This window comes from Piliocolobus tephrosceles, chromosome 3, assembly GCF_002776525.5.
Source record: "Piliocolobus tephrosceles isolate RC106 chromosome 3, ASM277652v3, whole genome shotgun sequence".
NCBI classification, from domain to species: domain Eukaryota; kingdom Metazoa; phylum Chordata; class Mammalia; order Primates; family Cercopithecidae; genus Piliocolobus; species Piliocolobus tephrosceles.
In genome coordinates, this window is record NC_045436.1 from 78,274,696 (window position 1) to 78,293,952 (window position 19,257).

A 19,257-nucleotide genomic window follows, 5' to 3' on the forward strand; every position below is an offset into this window, starting at 1 on the left:
TGCCTTCCTTCTCATTGGTTTCAAAGAGCATCCTTATTTCTGCCTTCATTTCGTTATTTACCCCCTAGTCATTCAGGAGCAGGTTGTTCAGTTTCCATGTAGTTTTGCGGTTTTGAGTGAGTTTCTTAATCCTGAGTTCTAATTTGATTGCACTGTGGTCTGACAGACTGTTTGTTGTGATTTCCATTCCTTTGCATTTGCGGAGTGTTTTACCTCCAATTACATGGTAAATTTTAGAATAAGTGCGATGAGTTGCTGAGAAGAATGTATATTCTGTTGATGTGGGGTGGGGAGTTCTGTAGATGTCTATCAGGTTCCCTTGGTCCAGAGCTGTGTTCAAGTCCTGTATATCCTTGTTAATTTTCTGTCTCATTGATCTGTCTAATATTGACAGTGGGGTGTTAAAGTCTCCAACTATTATTGCGTGGGAGTCTAAGTCTCTTTGTAGGTCTCTAAGAACTTGCTTTATGAATCTGGGTGCTCCTGTATTGGATGCATATATATTCAGGATAGTTAACTCTTCTTGCTGCATTGATCCCGCTACCATTATGTAATGCCCTTGTTTTCTCTTTTGATCTTTGTTGGTTTAAAGTCTTTTTTTATCCAAGGTTAGGACTGCAACTCCTGTTATGTTTGTTTGTTTGTTGTTTTTTTGTTTTTGCTTGGTAAATATTCCTCCATCCCTTTATTTTGAGCCTATGTGTGTCTTTGCACGTGACTTGGATCTCCAGCACACTGATGGGTCTTGACTCTTTAAATAATTTGCCAGTCTGTGTCTCCTAATTGGGGCATTTAGCCCATTTACACTTAAGGTTAATACTGTTATGTGTGAATCTGATCCTGTCATTATGAAGCTAGCTGGGTTTTTTGCCCATTATGTTGATGCAGTTTCTTCATAGTGTCGATGTTCTTTACAATTTGGCATGTTTTTGCAGTGACTGGTAACAGCTGTTCCTGTCCACGTTTAGTGCTTCCTTCAGGAGCTCTTGTAAGGCATGCCTGGTGGTGACAAAATCTCTCAGCATTTGCTTGTCTATAAAGATTTTATTTTTCCTTCACTTACGAAGCTTAGTTTAGCTAGATATGAAATTCTGGGTTGAAAATTCTTTTCCTTAAGAATGTTGAATATTGGCCCCCACTCTCTTTTGGCTTGTTGGGTTTCTGCAGACAGATCAGCTGTTACACTGATGGGCTTCCCTTTGTGGGTAACCCGACCTTTTTCTATGGCTGCCCTTAAAATTTTTTCCTTCATTTCAATCTTGGTGAATCTGATGATTATGTGTCTTGGGATTGCTCTTCTCAAGGAGTATCTTTGTGTTGTTCACTGTATTTCCTGAATTTGAATGTTGGCCTGTCTTGCTAAGTTGGGAAAGTTCTCCTGGATAATATCCTGAAGAGTGTTTTCCAACTTGGTTCCATTCTCCTTGTCACTTACAGGTACACCAATCAAACGTAGATTTGGTCTTTTCACATAGTCCTATATTTGTTGGAGGTTTTGCTCATTCCTTTTTATTCTTTTTTCTCTAATCTTGTCTTCTCTATTTCATTAAGTTGATCTTCAATCACTGATATCCTGTCTTCTGCTTGATCGATTTGACTATTGATATTTGTGTGCGCCTCATGAAGTTCTCATGCTGTTTTGTCAGCACCATCAGGTCATTTATGTTCTTCTTTAAACTGGTTATTCTAGTTAGCAATTTGTCTAACGTTTTTTCAAGGTTCTTAGCTTCCTTGCATTGGGTTAGAACATGCTCCTTTAGCTCAGAGGACTCTGTTATTACCCACCTCCTGAAGGCTACTTCTGTCAATTCGTCAAACGCATTCTCCATCCAGTTTGTTCCCTTGCTGGCGAGGAGTTGTGATCCTTTGGAGGAGAAGAGGTGTTCTGGTTTTTGGTATTTTCAGCCTTTTTACGCTGGTTTCTCCCCATCTTTGTGGATTTATCCATCTTTGGTCTTTGATGTTGGTGACCTTTGGATGGGGTCTTTGAGTGGACGTGCTATTCCTTTCTGTTTGTTAGTTTTCCTTTTGACAGGCCCCTCTACTGCTGGTCTGCTGGAGTTTGCTGGAGGTCCACTCCCGGCCCTGTTTGCCTGCGTATCACCAGTGGAAGCTGCAGAACAGCAAAGATTCCTGCCTGATCTTTCCTCAGGAAGCTTTGTCCCAGAGGGGCACCTGCCAGACGCCAGCCAGAGCTCTCCTGTATGAGGTGTCTGTTGGCTCCTACTGGGAGGTGTCTCCCAGTCAGGATACACAGGGGTCAGGGACCCACTTAAGGAGGCAGGCTGACCCTTAGCAGAGCTCAAACGCTGTGCTGGGAGGTCCGCTGCTCTCTTCAGAGCTGTCGGGCTCTCACAGCCTGGGTTGAAAATTCTTTCCTTTAAGAATGTTGAATATTGCTGAAGCTGCGCCCATAGCTGCCCCTTTCCCCAGGTGCTCTGTCCCAGGGAGATGGAAGTTTTATCTATAAGTCCCTGACTGGGGCTGCTGCCTTTTTTTCAGCAATCCCCTGCCCAGAGAAGAGAAGTCTGGCAGTCTGGCTCCAGCAGCCTTTCTCAGCTGCAGTGGGCTCTACCCAGTTCGAACTTCCCAGTGCCTTTGTTTAAACTGTGAGCGTAAAACCGCCTACTCAAGCCTCAGCAATGGCAGATGCCCCTCCAGGAACCAAGCTCTAGTGCCCCAGGTGGAGCTCAGACTGCTGCTGTTCCGAGAGCGAGGATTTCAAGCCAGTGGATCTTAGTTTGCTGGGCTCTGTGGGGGTGGGACCCGCCGAGCCAGACCACTTGGCTCCCTGGCTTCAGCACCCCTTTCCAGGAAAGTGAATGGTTCTGTCTCTCTGGCATTCCAGGTGCTACTGGGGTATGGAAAAAAAGAACTCCTGCAGCTAGTTCGGTGTCTGCCCAAAGGGCCGCCCAGATTTGTGCTTGAAACCCAGGGCCCTGGTGGGGCAGGCACCGGAGGGAATCTCCTGGTTTGTGGGTTGTGAAGACCGTGGGACAAGCGCAGTATCTATGCCAGAGTTCTTCAGGCTCAGTCCCTCATGGCTTCCTTTGGCTAGGAGACAAAATTCTCCAACCCCTTGTGCTTCCTGGGTCGGGTGAGGTAGCACTCCACCCTGCTTCGGCTGGCCCTCTATGGACTGCACCCACTGTCCACCCAGTCCCAATGAGATGAACTGGGCACCTCAGTTGGAGATGCAGAAATCACCCGCCTTCTGAGTCGCTCTCGCTGGGAGCTGCAGACTGGCGCTGTTCCTATTCGGCCATCTTGTCAGCCAGGAGCCACTTTTCTGTTTTTAACTAGAATTACTGAACCCTGACAATGTGCCAGAAACAGCCGTAGTACCTTTAAATATGCTAATTTTCACAACACCCTCATTAGGCAGGTGCCCCATTTTACAGATGAGGAATCTAAGGTGTAATGAGCTCAGGTAATTCACGGAAGATCTGTCTGCCGGCAAATCCCATGCTCTCAACATATGCCTCACTGCCCTCCCAGAGAGCTACTTCAAGAGCTGATGCTCAGGCCTCCAGTGTTCGCTGTCTGCATTAGGAGGTGGCAAGGACCTGGCACAGAGGTCTGTGACAAGCCAAGCTAGGCCATGGCTTCCATCCACATCCCTCTGCACTTAAATGCATTGATCTTACAATGAAGAGCTGGCAAGGTCATCCTGGTTTTGCTCCATTTTCTCTGTGGCACTGTTATTTGAGGTGCTGCTCCCCATGGTAGGTGGTGGGGTTCACCTTCTTCCATGCTGAGCTAGGCTGGACACATTCCAGCCGACAGCAGGACAAAGGGTGATGTGACCACCTATGAGGAACTCAGCCCCATGCTCTGTGATCAAGGCCTGGGGACTTTGGCACCTGAGGTGCTGGATGGTGTCACTATTGGGCAGTTTTCCCTGCATCAGCAGCAATAGGGGAATATGTGCACACAGGAAGGCTCAGGTTCCCCAAACTCATACAGCGTCTGGACTGAAAGGGAGGATTTGTGCAGGGCTCTAGAGGTTAACTGTCGGTTATGCAGTTGCTCCACTTTAGAACAATGACTTTGGACACTTCAGGGCATAGCCAAAGAGCAAAGCAGTTACTTTGTGGCTGTCCTACCTGCTCCTCACTCTTGGCCATCAATAAGTCTGGCTTAGGATGGAGAAATCCAAGGGTCTCCTCTGGCTCAGGGAGGCAGGTCCGGAAAGCCACATGCCAGCTGCACCAGTTCACTGCATCAGCTCCTCAGTCTGCAAAAAGGTCCACAGGATGGACAGGGACAGAGATCAACGGCCACTCTGCCACCAGAGCAGGGCCATTCCTCTGACATCTAAGAGTCACATCCATATGACTACTGCAACCTGTGGCTCAAAGTCAGCTGAAAAATGGTTATACACATTAGGTTAGAGCCATTTTGTGAAAACTAATTCAGTTTTTTTCCCGTTGCTTGGTACATATACACTATTCAGTGAAATATTAGCTTTTATTCAAGGCATGACATAGGAATTCCTTCAAAATTAATATTTTATGTTATACTTTGTATCAGTTTATGCTGAAACATTTATCAACATGTACTGTGATTGCCTGTGCAGGAATTTATTCAAATTTATTCCATTTTGCTGTTTGTTTTGTACTGATTTTCACTGATAAATTTCCTTTGACTGTAGGTACTACAGAAGAATTCATTCAAATTTATTTGATATTACAGTTTGCCTCTGCATTACCTTTATTCACCAAAATATCATACAGGTATGTGCTTTTCAAAAAAAGCTCTGCCATGTCTGATATAAAAATGTCCCCTATCTATAAATGCTTATATTACCTACTACTTATTTACCCACAAGTTTCCTCTGTTATCTGGAACAGTTGAGGGTGGGAGGCTAGGGAATACTACTGCTTGTCCAGATGTTAAGATCTCCTTCTGGATCTCTGTATCCTGTATTTGCAAAAACAAAATGCTTCTTCCCCTTACCCCTACCCACAAAAAAAAAAAAACAACCTTTTATGTCACTTTCAATGCTTGCATGTTTGAAGTAGTCAAATCTTTTTCCTCAAATGATTATTAGTAAAAATTAGAATATCATTTACAAATCTCTGCTTCTTATCTGCATCTAAAAACAGAATAAGGAGGTCCAGGAGCCATGAGCTTCTCCCAAGTTTCAGCCTGGACCGAATCCTAAACTCCTTATCTTTTCTCAGAGGCAGTGGGGCTGTAGGTTCACCAAAAGACAAATGACGTCAGGACCACGGCGCATCCGAATGCTTCTATCCACTCTACTGCCCTTACTCTCCTCTTCCCCAAACCACACATTTTGACATGGCAGACTTGGAATAAAATCAAGAAGCTCCTTTAGAATGACAGCAATAAACAGCTTATTGGGACATTCATGCCTCAATATTGCATTCCCTTCAGATTTTTTTTTCCCCCTGGTGATCTTTTGTATTTTGCAATACTCTAGGGAGGAAAATAGGAGAACTGTGGGCAAAAACTTATGTAATTTTACTGCAACATAATTTTAATGTACACACTGTGGTAGGCAACCTTCAGTATGGCCTTCAATGATTCCCATCCCTGGTACTCACACCTTTGTGTAGTCCACTCCTATAATATTATACCAGGGTTGGTTGTGTGACCAACAGAATACAGTAGAAGTGCAGGAACATCCTTTCTAAGATCAGTGCAGAAACGATTGTGCCTGTGTCTTGGTTGTTCTTTAGTGAGTGTTCTCTCTCTCATCAACATGGCTCTGTGGGAAGCCATGCTGTGGGCAGCTCCATGAGGCAGACCATATGGCAAGAACTGAAGCCTCCTGCCAACACTCACGTGAATTTGAAAGTAGACCCTGCAGCCCCAGACAGAGCCCCAGATGACTAGAGCCTCAGCTCACAGCTTGACTGTAACTCCATGAGAGAACTACCCAGCTACGCCACTCCCAGACTGCTGACTCTCAAACTATGGGAGATAAAAGTTTGTTTTAAGCTGCTAAATTCTGGGGTAACTTGTTATATAGCAATAGATAACTCATACATATAGATTTTCAAATTCTTTCTTGAGCTTTCTTCAGTGATCATGAGTTTTCTTCAGTGATCAAAGTTTCTACTATAAACATGAATTACTTTTGCAAACAGATATCAAAGACAGCATACGTGTGTATGACTTCCTGGGGCGAAGATGGGATGGGCTAAGATGGTGACGTCCCTCTTTTTTTTTTTTTTGAGATGGAGTCTCACTCTTGTAGCCCAGGCTGGAATGCAGTAGCGTGATCTCGGCTCACTACAACCTCCGCCTCCCAGATTCAAGCTATTCTCCTATCTCAGCCTCCTGAGTAGCTGAGATTACAGGCGCATGCCACCATGCCCAGCAATTTTTGGACTTTTAGTAGAGATGGGGTTTCACCATGTTGGCCCAGTTGGTCTCGAACTCCTGACCTCAGGTGATCCGCCTGCCTCAGCCTCCCAAAGTCCTGGGATTATAGACGTGAGCCACTGTGCCCGGGTCCCTCTTTCTTATTTCTCTTAATTCCTGGACTGAAAACTACCCAGCACAGGCTTGGTGGGGATGCTACAGGGCAAATGTGAGCAGGGATAATGGGGAGTTGAACAAAATTCCTTCTATCCTGGGATTATTTGATGAGTACTACTGACATTCAAACACTGCCAATCTGTGTCTTCTTATACCCTCTCAAATAGGCTGATCAATCACTTCTTTTGTTGACTGAGGACTACAGAAGGATAAACATTTAAATTCAAGAGATACTTAGGGTTAACCTTAGGAAGAATTTCTAGCCAAGAAAACTGTGGTTAAACAACTGCACAGGATGAACAATTAGCATGGCATAAAGATCATGGGCCTTAGCTTTAGCAAGACCAGGCTTGTGTCCTGGTTCCATTTCTTTCTAGCAGCGTGACTTTGGATAAATTATTTTCTCTCTCTAAAGCTCAACTTCCTTACCCATAAAATAGTGACAAAACTGTTTACCGTATTGGTGCTCAGCTGGCCTCATTCCCTCCTTCCCTAGACAGGAGTGGATAAAACCACATTGCTAGACCTTTTCCAGTCCTAAGATTCCCTGGTCCAAGCTTTACTCTGACTGGAGGAGAGACATGTGGATTTGGTAACACTAAGGTGGTCCTTATCCACCAACCTTCTTGCTCTCTTGGCAAACTCTGAGAGGCTCATTTCCTGAATGTCTCTCTCAGAAGATTATATATACACTACAATGCATCCTTTTCTTCCATAAGAAAATGTGGGATAGGCTGGGCACGGTGGCTCATGCCTGTAATTCCAGCACTTTGGGAGGCTGAGGCAGGCAGATCACTTGAGGCCAGGAGATCGAGACCAGCCTGGGCAACATGGTGAAACCCCATCTCTACTGAAAATACAAAAAAATTAGCCAGGTATGGTGGCACGCCCGTGATCCCAGCTACTCAGGAGGCTGAGGCATGAGAATTGCTTGAACCCAGGAGGTAGAGGGTACAGTGAGCTGAGATCATGCTACTACACTCTAGCCTGGTTGACAGAGCAAGACTCTGTTTAAAAAAAAAGAAAAAGGAAAGGAAAATGGGGGATAAGTCAGGAAACTAAACTTTATGCCATACTTTCTCGGGTGCCTGTGAAGGAAATCACCTCACCTGTCTGGGTTTTGGTTATCCTGTTGGGATATGCAGGGATATGTTAAGGTCATTTCTACCTCTAAAAGCCTAGACTCTAATTTTAGAGAGAGATGGAGAATATTTCAGAAATCTTTATGTGTTATGCTGGGGTTTTTTAAGGGATTATCTCTATATAGTGTCTCTGTGCTCTTTACCTCCACACAAAATGCTCTCATTTCCTTCACAAAACATATTGTCTAAAGCCCAATGCAGGCTGAACGCTGGCAGCTAGTAAGTTACTCTGAAGCAAATCTCTTGTCCTCTCTGTACGTAATTTCCATCATCTGTGTAATGGGATAATAATATCTTACCTGACGGGGTACTGTGAAGATGAAATGAGTCAATGTATATAAAGAAACACAGCCCCACCTAAGTGTGAGCTACCAGTGGTCCTAATGCCAACACATCCTTTCCACCCATGAAGCTGTGTGCTTATTCCAGGTGAGCTATGTTTCCTTTCAAATATTTGTGCCAAATGTACTTGCTTTGCATGTATACTGTGCAAGCATTATATAAAATCAATTAAATATGGAAGTCAAGAAATAGTTGTTTCTATAAAAACTAAGCTAAACGCCTTATAAAGACTCCATGAAGGCAGACTGGGCATAGTGGCTCATTCCTGTCATCCCAGCACTTTGAGAGGTAGAAGTGGGAGGATCGCTTAAGGCCAGGAATTCAAGACCAGCCAAGGCAACATAGCAAGACCCCCATTCTCTACAAAAAAACTTAAAAATTAGCCAGGCACAGTGGTACATGCCTATAGTCCTAGCCACTCGGGAGACTGAGGCAGGAGGATTGTTTGAGCTCAGGAGCTCAAGATTACAATTAGCTATGATCGTGCCACTGTACTTTAGCCTGGGTGAGACCTCATCTCTTAAAAAAAAAAAAAAAAAAAAAAGACTTCATGAAGGCAAACCATAACAAGTTTGCTGTTGAATGAGGTATGACAGAGACAACTGTATAACAGTGGAAAAATTCTGGAAAGACCTCCCAACTTACATTACTTTGCAAGTATTGCTGAGTTCTAGGTCCACCTTAAAAAAATGTAAATGGAAGTTGTGGCTGATAAATTATGGCTGATGTTTACACAGGAAGATACTTCAGTCAGAGGACACTTAGACAAGAAAAAGGTCTTGGGCCTAATTCAAAACATTCCTAGAACTCAAAATTTTACAGCAAGTGACAGACCACTGGGGGAAATATATCAGGGTCTCTATGCACACAGCAGGAGCAGGGAAAAACTCAAAATGCTAGACAACATGTTACTTCAAAATCATATCTTCATTTTAAATAAAATGTGTAAAGTATGTGTCATTTTACACACACCCTCATCATTTTCACTGACTCTTTGAGCTAACTGACCAATTATCAGTCTTGATTTAGTTTGGCAACAGCGTTTCAACTCTGTGTGAGCCTGTGTTCTCACATGGTGGATGTGCCTATGGGGTCAGGGGTTAGAAAGCTTCCATTAGATAACACGTGTAAATCCTATCTGCACTTTGACTAGCATTTCTTAATATACATACGTATACACCCATCCATAAATACATACATAAAAATTCTGATACTTTAGTTTTTTTTTTTTTTTTTTTTTTGAGATGGAGTCTCCCCCTGTCTCCCAGGCTGGAGTGCAGTGGCGTGATCTCGGCTCACTGCGACCTCCGCCTCCCTGGTTCAAGAGAATTCTTCTGCCTCAGCCTCTCGAGTAGCTGGGATTACAGGCTCCCGACACCATGCCGGGCTAATTTTTTTTTTGTATTTTTAGTAGAGACAGGGTTTCACCATGTTGGCCAGGCTGGTCTTGTACTCCTGATCTCAAGTGATCTATCTGCCTTGGTCTCCCAAAGTGCTGGGATTACAGGCATGAGCCATTGCACCCAGCCTACTTTAGAATTTTTTTAATGTCTGCAGGGAATTTCCTAATTTTCCCCCAAATAATGCATACATTGAGACTACCTGAATCCATGCCTTTGTCTATATGTGAACTTCACAACATTTGATTTATCCATCCTATACAGTTATAGAGTATTAGATCACAATATTGGGCTTAAAAAATGTCAGCTAGGTGCAGTGGTGCACACCTGTAATCCCAAATACTTTGGGAGGCCAAGGCAGGAGGACTGCCTGGGGCCAGGAGTTCAAGACCAAAGTGGGCAACATAGTGAGATCCTGTCTCTATAAGAAATGTTTAAAAATTAGCCAAGTGTGGTAGTGCACGCCTATAGTCCTAGCTACTCGGGAGGCTGAGGCAGGATTCCTTAAGCCCAGGAGTTCAGGGCTGCAGTGAGCTATGATCACACCACTGCACTCCAGCCTGAGTGACAGAGCAAGACCCTGTCTCTGAATGAATGAATGAATGAATGAATGAACGAACAAGCAAGTACTCACCTTGTTCCTAATTTAATTAGCAAGCTAAACATATCTTGCACATGGCAGATGTAAGGTTCTGGAATGTGCCCTTAACTTCACTGGCTCCAGACCCACAATTCTCTTTAACTCCCTGGCAGACATACTTCACCATCTGGAGTCCCTACTGCAACCAAACTGTCCACTGTCAACCATTCCATCTGTGTGTGTGTGTGTGTGTGTGTGTGTGTATACAGGGGAAGCCACGGCCTGTCCAACAACTCACAGTCCCAACCTCATGTAGTCTGGAATCAAGGACCCTCATTCACAGCCAGAGAATAAAGAAGAGCTGCATAATGCAGTTCTGACCCCTGGGCTGGCTAGAGCACAAAATGAAAAGGAGAGACTGCTGAGGAGGTGGGGTGTCACATCTCTGTATTTTGCTGTTCATAACAATGGCAACAAGTACTAAAAGTGTGGAAAAGCAGATTAGAGAGGGAGGCATAAAATGAGATACAAGGAAATGATGACTGTTAAGTGGCAATACAAAGATGGGGTGACTAAAAGGAACATTTTAGCAGTGATCGGGAAGGAAAGGATGACACATCTTTGAACATAGCTGTAATATAAATTAAGAGTGGAAATGAGGTATAGCTTGGAATAAGAACTATCTAGGTGTTAACACTACTCTCAGTTGAATTATTCAAAGAAAACATCTATGTAGGAAGTCTATGTTCAGGGGAGGGATGGTGGAGGTGTGTGATGGGCATCTGCTGAGATGCCTCCATGGAGCAGCCCTCCTCCATTCTGAAGGTGTGGCTTGAATGGGGCTAAGCCCACAAGGCAAGTACATCACCCAGGACATCCAATGACCAGTGCCTCTCATGGCTCCATGACCAACAGTGGCAAAGAGTCAGGAGGGGTGAGCTGAGCCTAGCCCATCAAAGTCCATGTCCATCAGATGTAAGATTAAGCTGAAACTACCAGAGAAGAGGGTTTTTCTTCCTGCTAGTGGAACAGAAACCTAGAGCAGCTGGTGGCTGTTTCTGCCACTGCTTGGGGGCAAGCTTGCCTGAAAAAGAAGCCAACAGAGAAAGGCAGAGCAAGAAATAAACAGAAAAACTGCTGATATCTTCAGAGCAACTGGAAATGGCCAATGCCAAAAGCAATATCCCTAGATGTTTCTGTTATGTCGATCAGTTAATTCCTACTTTTGCCTAAGTCAGTTTGATTGGGGTTTCCATCACTTAGAGCTGAAAATGTTCTAATTCAAAATGTAGCTATCTAGCTGCAGTATTTTTTTTTCATTTAACCACATTGCTTACGGTTCGTGCTTTTGAACATAGGGGTTATTTCTACACATAAGACAGCTTTTTTGTTTTTGTTTTTGTTTTGAGACAGGGTCTTGCTCTGTCACCCACGCTGGAGTCTAACAGTGTGATATTGGCTCATTACAACCTCTGCTTCCTGGGCTCAAGTGATCCTCCCACCTCAGCCTCTCAAGTAGCTGTGATTACTGGTACGTGCCACCATACCCGGCTAATTTCTTTGCATTTTTTGTAGAGGCAGGGTTTCACCATGTTGCCTAGGCTGGTCTAGAACTCCTGGCCTCAAGCGATATGCCCACCTCAGCCTCCCAAAGTGCTAGGATTACAGACGTGAACCAGCATACCCAACCCACATATTCTTAATAGGCTCAATATAAGTTATTTCAAAGGGCAAAAGGAAAATGTAATCCAACTGAGGATACATATAAATATTAAGATACAGTATTAATAATGTTAATAGCAAACATTTGTTAAATTTACCAGACACATAGCAGCACTGAACAAATGTTTGCTATTAATATTAATTCTGTATTAATGTGTATTAAAATAAATGTGCATTAGGATATATTAATAATGTATTAATAATATATATCTCAATCTTCACAATGTTTCGCTGTAAGTATTCGACTTTTATCTATTTTAAAGAAGGGCAAACTGATTCAGAGAGATTAAGAAACTTGCCCAACACCACAGCAGGTGGTAGGTCAGAGACCCAGGACCAAGCAAGCATTCTAACTAGAACATTCGCTCTTAAACCACTATGCTCTACTCCCTCCAGAATATCGGAAGTGTTACTGAAAATACATAAAGTTGGTTCTGCTGTGCCACATAAAGAGGTTCAGCCATTATACGGTGCCCTGAGCCATCCCTCACCACAGTGATAGAAAGGATAGATCCCTGAGTATCCCTGAGAAGTGTGTTCCAACTGCAGGGTGCAAACCATTAGTGAGTCATGAAAATGATTTAATGAGTAAGACCAGCAGTATTCCCCCACAGAATAGAAAATACCAGAATATGGTATATAAGGATAAATATTGCCTTGTGAAACCTTTTTGCTTATATATATACACAAATACATACATATTAATATCCCAGGTCATGACATGAAATATACTTTCCTATAAATCATCAAGTTTTAAGGCCACAAATGTAGAGCAGAAAGTTGTGTGAGGGCTGGCTGTAAAATCCCCTAAACCTGGACTCACAGGGTTGAGGTGGGGAAAGAGAGACAGGGAGAAGTCAAAACTAAATGACCTCAGGAATTAAGGAAAATGAGAACTGACCCATGCTGCAATGCATTTTCAGGAGGAAATCCTTTCAGCAAATCTATCTGATTCCCTAAGGGGGCTTTCTTCCTTAACTAAATATTAGAGACTAAGGATCCTTTCACAAAACCCCCAATATCTGATGTTTACGTGGTAACTCAAAACTGAAAAGGGTGAAGCAGCAATATGAAAGCAATCTGCTGGGTGAGCGCTAATGAGGTCCATGCAGCAGACAGCACCAGAGCCCAAGCTCGGGGCAGCTCTCCAGGCACACGGCTGATGTGGAAACTCACAGGACAGCTTGAGTTTGCTGGGGAAAAGTCAAATTGGCAAGCATAACAGTAGCCTTGCCTGGACTAAAAGAAACACCAGGCTCTCTGGCTCTCCCTTGCTCTTCTCTTGTGTGGCAGCGTCAGGTGGCCCTAGGAGATGCTGAGGGGCTTAACATCCCACGTAGTGCTCCCACTGAGGCTCCTCGGCTCCTCTCCCCACCCAAGGAGAGGACATTTCTTAAGCTTTTATTAAACTGTTGTCATAAATTGCTTATGAGAACAAAGTAACAAACTATCACTTTCCCTTTCCTTCCAAGTGGCGAGAACTGGGCCTGTGCCTGCTCCAAAGCACCGAGCCAAAATCAGCCGGCAGCAAATTGCCAGCCATCATTAACTGTCGGACTCGCAGGGCCGAGGAAGTCCATTTTTATTAGAGGCTCATCCATAATATATTTTGTTTGAACCCTGTACAGACTGAATTCATTAACATAGATTAACAATTCATCCTTGAGCTCCAATTCCTTTGTGCTTCTCCTAAGTGACATCACTCTTTTAGCTCCTGCCACTCACAATAAATTATTTAATCGCAAAGTTCAGGAACTATTTTCTGTCAGTGTTAGGTATTTCCTATCAGTGGCTGTGAACCTTCTGTGGATTAAGGATCTCTTTTGAGCATTTAATGAAAGCTCCAGATCCTGTCTCAAGAAAAATGCACAAACAAACCAGGTGTTGTGGCTCACACCTGTAATCTCAGCACTTTGGGAAGCTGAGGTAGATGGATCACTTGAGTCCAGGAGTTTGAGACTAGCCTGGCCAACATGGTGAAACCCCGTCTCTACTAAAAATACAAAAATTTGCTGGGCGTAGTGGTGGGTGTCTGTAATCCCAGCTACTCAGGAGGCTGAGGCAGGAGAATCGCTTGAAGCCTGGAGGTAGAGGCTGCAGTGAGCTGAGAGCCGAGATCATGCCACTACACTCCAGCCTGGGCGACAGAGTGAGACTCTGTCTCAAAAAAAAAAAAAAAAAAAAAAAGAAAAGAAAAGAAAAAGAAAAATGCAGAAAAGTGTGCACACACGCACAATTTTGCTAGGATTTTAGGGGTGCAGAGGTACCCAGAAACTCTCCCATGGTCTCTTAGAAAGCATATGAATTTCCAGTTAAGATCCTCAGTTCTAGTATATATCACCTTTCCTAGTGCTGAACACATTCATGGCAAAAAACTAGTCCACTTACGGAGTTAAGTGTTTCTCTCAAACATCTACTGAAAAACAAAACCAGCAAACAAGCAAAACAATGATATGAACATTTTCTACTTATCTGTATTGTACACTTCAGAAATGAACAATCAGTTAAGTGTTTAGGTCCTGTTATTTGCTTAGTGCTAAGAGGAATATAAAAAAAGTAAAAGACAGTCCCTCATCATAACAAAATGAATGTGATGAAGCAATGATGGAGAAAAGAGATCCATATAACGTTATATGCTAAATTACATGGTGCCAGCTAATGGCATAGTGGCAATTTTTTTTTTAATTTTTAAAATTTTAAAAATATATGTAGGGAGTTCAAGTGCAGATTTCTTACATGCATATATTGCCTATTGGTAAAGTCTGGGCTTTTAATGTACTCATCACCCAAATAGTAAACATTGTACCCAATACATAATTTTTCAATCCTCACCTCCCTCCCATCCTCTCACCATTTTTAGTCTCCAATGTCCATTATTTTACTGTCTGTCCATGTGTACCCATCATTTGGCCCCCTTTTACAGGCGTGAATGTGTGGCATTTGCCTTTCTGTTTCTGAGTTATTTTACTGATGATAAAGGCCTCCAGTTCCATCCATGTTGCTGCAAAAGACAAGATATCATTCCTTTTCATGGCTGCATAGTATTCCAAGGTGTATATGTGTATGTGTGTGAGTGTGTGTCTATATATGTGTGTGTGTGTATATATATATATATATATATATTTTTTTTTTCCCCCCTGTATCCAATGATCCTCCACTGATTAACACTTAGGTTGATTTCATATCTTTGTTATTGTGAACAGTGGTGTGGTGAACATATGACTTGAGGTGTTTTAAAATATAATTCCTTTTCCTTTGGTTAGATACCAGAAGTGGGATTGCTAGATCCAACGGTAGTTCCATTTTTAGTTAAGAAATCCCCATACCATTTTCCACTGAGGTTGTACTAATGTATATTCCCACCAGCAGTGTATAACCCTTCCCTTTTCTCCACATGCTCAACAACATCTGTTATTTTTAGTCTTTTGAATAACAACCATTCTGACTGGTGAGAGAAGGTATCTCATCGTTTTTGTTGTTGTTGTTGTTTTTTGAGACAGGATGGAGTGCAGTGGTGTGATTTTTGGCTCACTGCAACCTCTGCCTCTCAGGTTTAAGCAATTCTCCTGCCTCAGCCTCCCGTGTAACTGGGACTACAGGGGCCCTACGCCCGGCCAGTTTTTTTTTTTTTTTTTTTTTCTTTTTGTATTTTTAGTAGAGACAGGGTTTCACCACATTGGTCAGACTGGTCTCAAACTCCTGACCTTGTGATCCGCCCACCTCAGCCTCCCAAAGTGCTGGGGTTACAGGTATGAGCCACCGCACCTGGCCTCATTGTGGTTTTAATTTGCATTTCTCTAATGATTAATGATGTTGAGCATTTTTTTCATGTTTGTTGGTCACTTGTATGTCTTCTTTCGAAAAATGTGTGTTCATGTTTTTGCTCACTTTTTAATGGGGTTATTTGGGGTTTTTTTCTTGTTGAGTTGTTTGAGTTTCTTGTAGATTCTGCATGTCAGCCCTTAGTTGGATACATACTTTGGGAATTTTTTTTTCCTCATTCTGTAGGTTTACTCTCCTGATTTTTTCTTTTGCTATGCAGAATCTTTTTAATTTAATTAAATGCCATTTCTCCATTTTTATTTTCATTGTGTTTGGTTTTAAGGACTTAGTCATAAATTCTTTGCCTGGGCCAATGTCCAGAAGAGTTTTTCCTAGGTTTCTTCTAGGATTTTTATAGTTTCAGGTCTTATGTTTAGGTCTTTAATCCATCTTGAGTTATTTTTTGTATATGATAAGAGGTATGGGTTCAGTTTCATTCTTCTACTACATACATCCAATTTTCCCAGCACCATTTATTGAATAGGGTGTCATTTCCCCAGTGTACATTTTTGTTGAATTTGTTGAAAATCAGTTGTAGATATGTGGCTTTATTTTTGGCTTCTCTATTCTATCCCACTGATCTATATGTCTATTTTTATACCAGTACCATGTTGTTTTGGTTACTATAGCTTTGTATATAATTCAAGTCAGGTAATGTGATGTCTTCAGATTTTTTCTTTTTGCTTAGCATTGCTTTGGCTATTCTGGCTTTTTTGGTTCCATATGAATTTTAGGATTGTGTTTTTTAATTCTGTGAAAGATAATGTTGGTAAGTTTGATAAGGATTGTATTGAATCTGTAGATTGCTCTGGGGAGATGGTCATTTTAACAATGTTGATTCTTCTAATCCATGAGCATGGGATATTTTACCATTTGTTTGTGTTGTCTATGATTACTTTCGTCAATGTTTTGTAGTTCATTCCCTGGTTAAGTATATTCCCTGCTGGGTTTTTTCTTTTTCTTTTTTTTTTTTTTTTTTTTTTGATAGCTATTATAAATGGGGTTGACTTCTTGGTTTGGTCCTCAGCTGGATCATTACTGGTGTACAGAAATGCTACTGATTTCTATATGTTAATTTAGTATCCTGAAACCTTACTGAATTGATTTATCAAATCTAAGAGTTTTTTGGCGGAGTCTTTAAGGTTTTCTAGTGAACAGGGATAATTTGACTTCCTCCTTTCCCATTTGGATGTCTTTTATTATTCTCTCTTGCCTGACTGCTCTGGTGAGAACTCCCAGTGCCATGTTGAATAAGAAGTCATGAAAGTGGGCATGCTTCTCTTGTTCCAGTTCTTTAGGGGAATGCTTTCAACTGTTTCCTATTAAGTATGATGTTGGCTGTACGTTTGTCATATATGGCCTTTATTATGTTGAGGTATATTCCTTCTCTGTCTTGTATGTTGAGGACTTTTATCATGCAGAGATGCTGAATTTTACTGAATGTTTTTTTTCTGCATCTATTAAGATGATCATATGGTTTTTGTCCTTAATTCTGTCTGTATGATGTATCACATTTCTTCATTTGCACATGTTGAATCATCCTTGCATCCTTGGGATAAATCCCACCTGATCATGGTGTAGTATCTTTTTGATGTGCTGCTGGATTCAATTTGCTAGTATTTTGTTGAGAATTTTTACATATATTTTCATCAGGATATTGGCCTCCAGTTTTCTTTTTTTTGTTGTATCCTTGTCTGGTTTTGGTATCAGGGTGATACTAGCCTTGTAGAATGAGGTGGGGAGAATCCTCTCATTTTTTTTTTTTTTTTGGAATAGTTTCAGGAGGATTGGTATTAGTTCTCCTTTGTATGGTTTTCTTTTTTTTTTGAGATGGAGTCTTGCTCTGTCACCCAGGCTGGAGTGCAGTGGCACGATCTTGGCTCACTGCAACCTCCACCTCCTGGGTTCAAGGAATTCTCTTGCCTCAGCCTCCCAAGTAGCTGGGACTACAGGTGGGTGCCACCATGCCCGGCTTTTTTTTTTTTTTTTTTTGTATTTTTAGTCGAGATGGGGTTTCACCTGTTAGCCAGGATAGTCTCGATCTCCTGACTTCGTGATCTACACACCATGGCCTCCCAAAGTGCTGGGATTACAGGCGTGAGCCACTGCACCGGGCCTCCTTTGTATGTTTGACAGAATTTGCCTATGACTGCATCTGGTCCTGGGCTTTTTTTGTTGGGAGATTTTTATTACTGATTCGATTTCACTACTCATTAGTCTGTGCAGGGCTTCTATTTCTTCAGTCTCAGGAGGTTGTGTACCCAGGAGTTTATCCATTTCTTCCAGCTTTGCTAGTTTGTGAGCATACAGTTGTTAATAATAGTAATGATAGTCTCTGATGATCTTTTGCATTTCCATGACCAGTTACAATGTCTCCTTTTTCATTTCTGATTGTGTTTATTTCAATCTTCTCTCTTTTCTTGCTTAGTCTAGCTAGTGGTTTATCAATTTTGTTTATCTTTTCAAAAAAATCACCTTTTCATTTCACTCATCCTTTGTATTGTTTTTTGCTCTCTAGTTCATGCAGTTTTGCTCTGATCTTTGTCACTTATTTTCTTGTAACTTTGGGTTTAGTTTGTTCTTATTTTTCTAGTTCCTTCATGTGTGATGTTAGGTAACTTGTGATCTACTTTTTTTGATGTAGGCATTTGGTGCTCTAAACTTCCCTCTTGGTACTGCTTTTGCAGTATCTCACAGGTTTCGGTATGCTGCATTTTCATTTTCATTCAAGGAGTTATGCTTCCTTTGTCATCGACCTTTTTAGTGAACACCCAGGAGATTTTCCCGTATGCTTGGAGTCTGCCTCCCTTTTTCCCATTACAACACCTTGGTCTTTCTTTGGGCAACATGCTGGTGTTCTAGAGTAAGATGGTAAGGATGTGACCCAATCCTGGCAATCACAGCATTCCACCTATCTCACAATAACAATTGATTTGGGAATAGTGGGTGCTTAAGGCCTGACCAGTGAGACTCATTCCTGGGATTTCTACTCAAGTATTTTGAAAGAGAGATTCATTTACTACAGTTATTAAACTCATGGGAAAGGCAACAGGAACTTCTAATAGCTACCTTGAAACCACATGAGGACACCCAAAGAATGAAGCCAGTCCAAGAGAAAGCACAGGCAAGAAATGGACAGATCCCTATGACATGGTTTGGTCACTGGATATGTTTTTAGGTATATGAAGCTAATGGCCTCAATCTCACGGAGCGCATGACTACCCACAGTAAGTTTAGGATTCTGTGCTTCTCCATCCCTTCTCCATAACTAGTTTACCTCTCAAAGGGTATCTGGAATTTCAGTTGTCATGTAACATGAAAGATTTGAAATGATGAATGGCCCATTTACTGTTAATTTTCTTGACACCTCTATCATGCTAGCCAACAATGGTCTTTAATTAAAGTCACACATTTTCAACATTCTATATTTATTTAAATTAAAAGCTTTTTTGTGAGCTAACATCTTAAAATGAAAGTTACCAAAACATATTGTTAGATAACACTAGTATAAAGTTAGATAACACTAGTATAAAATTTGCTGTCTAAAAGTATTGGAGTAAATTAAGCAAAAGTTGAAACAAGAAGATAGCACTTTAGCATCAACCTAAATCTCCAAGAAGAAGGAAAACTAAAGGTCAAGGCTAAAACGCTAAATTGCATCTTAAAGGAAGTGAAAACAATACATTAAATATCAGACAGTTTAAAAACTACTATCTCTAGGTGGTGGTATTAGAGAGAG

At 41.8% G+C, this 19,257-nt stretch overlaps 1 protein-coding gene across 3 annotated transcripts in view; it reads right to left on the reverse strand.

Moving 5' to 3' along the window:
* Nucleotides 1–19,257, reverse strand: part of TSPAN5 (tetraspanin 5) — a 178,726-nt gene that overhangs the window by 61,980 nt on the left and 97,489 nt on the right. Inside the window, exon 2 of one of the 3 annotated variants that reach the window (XM_026455032.1) lies at nucleotides 4,107–4,237. The exons of the other annotated variants lie outside the window; for them this stretch is intronic. Coding sequence (XP_026310817.1) covers nucleotides 4,107–4,127 — 21 coding nt within the window. The 5' untranslated portion in view covers nucleotides 4,128–4,237. The remainder of the gene's footprint in view (nucleotides 1–4,106; nucleotides 4,238–19,257) is intronic. 3 annotated transcript variants of the gene reach the window in all.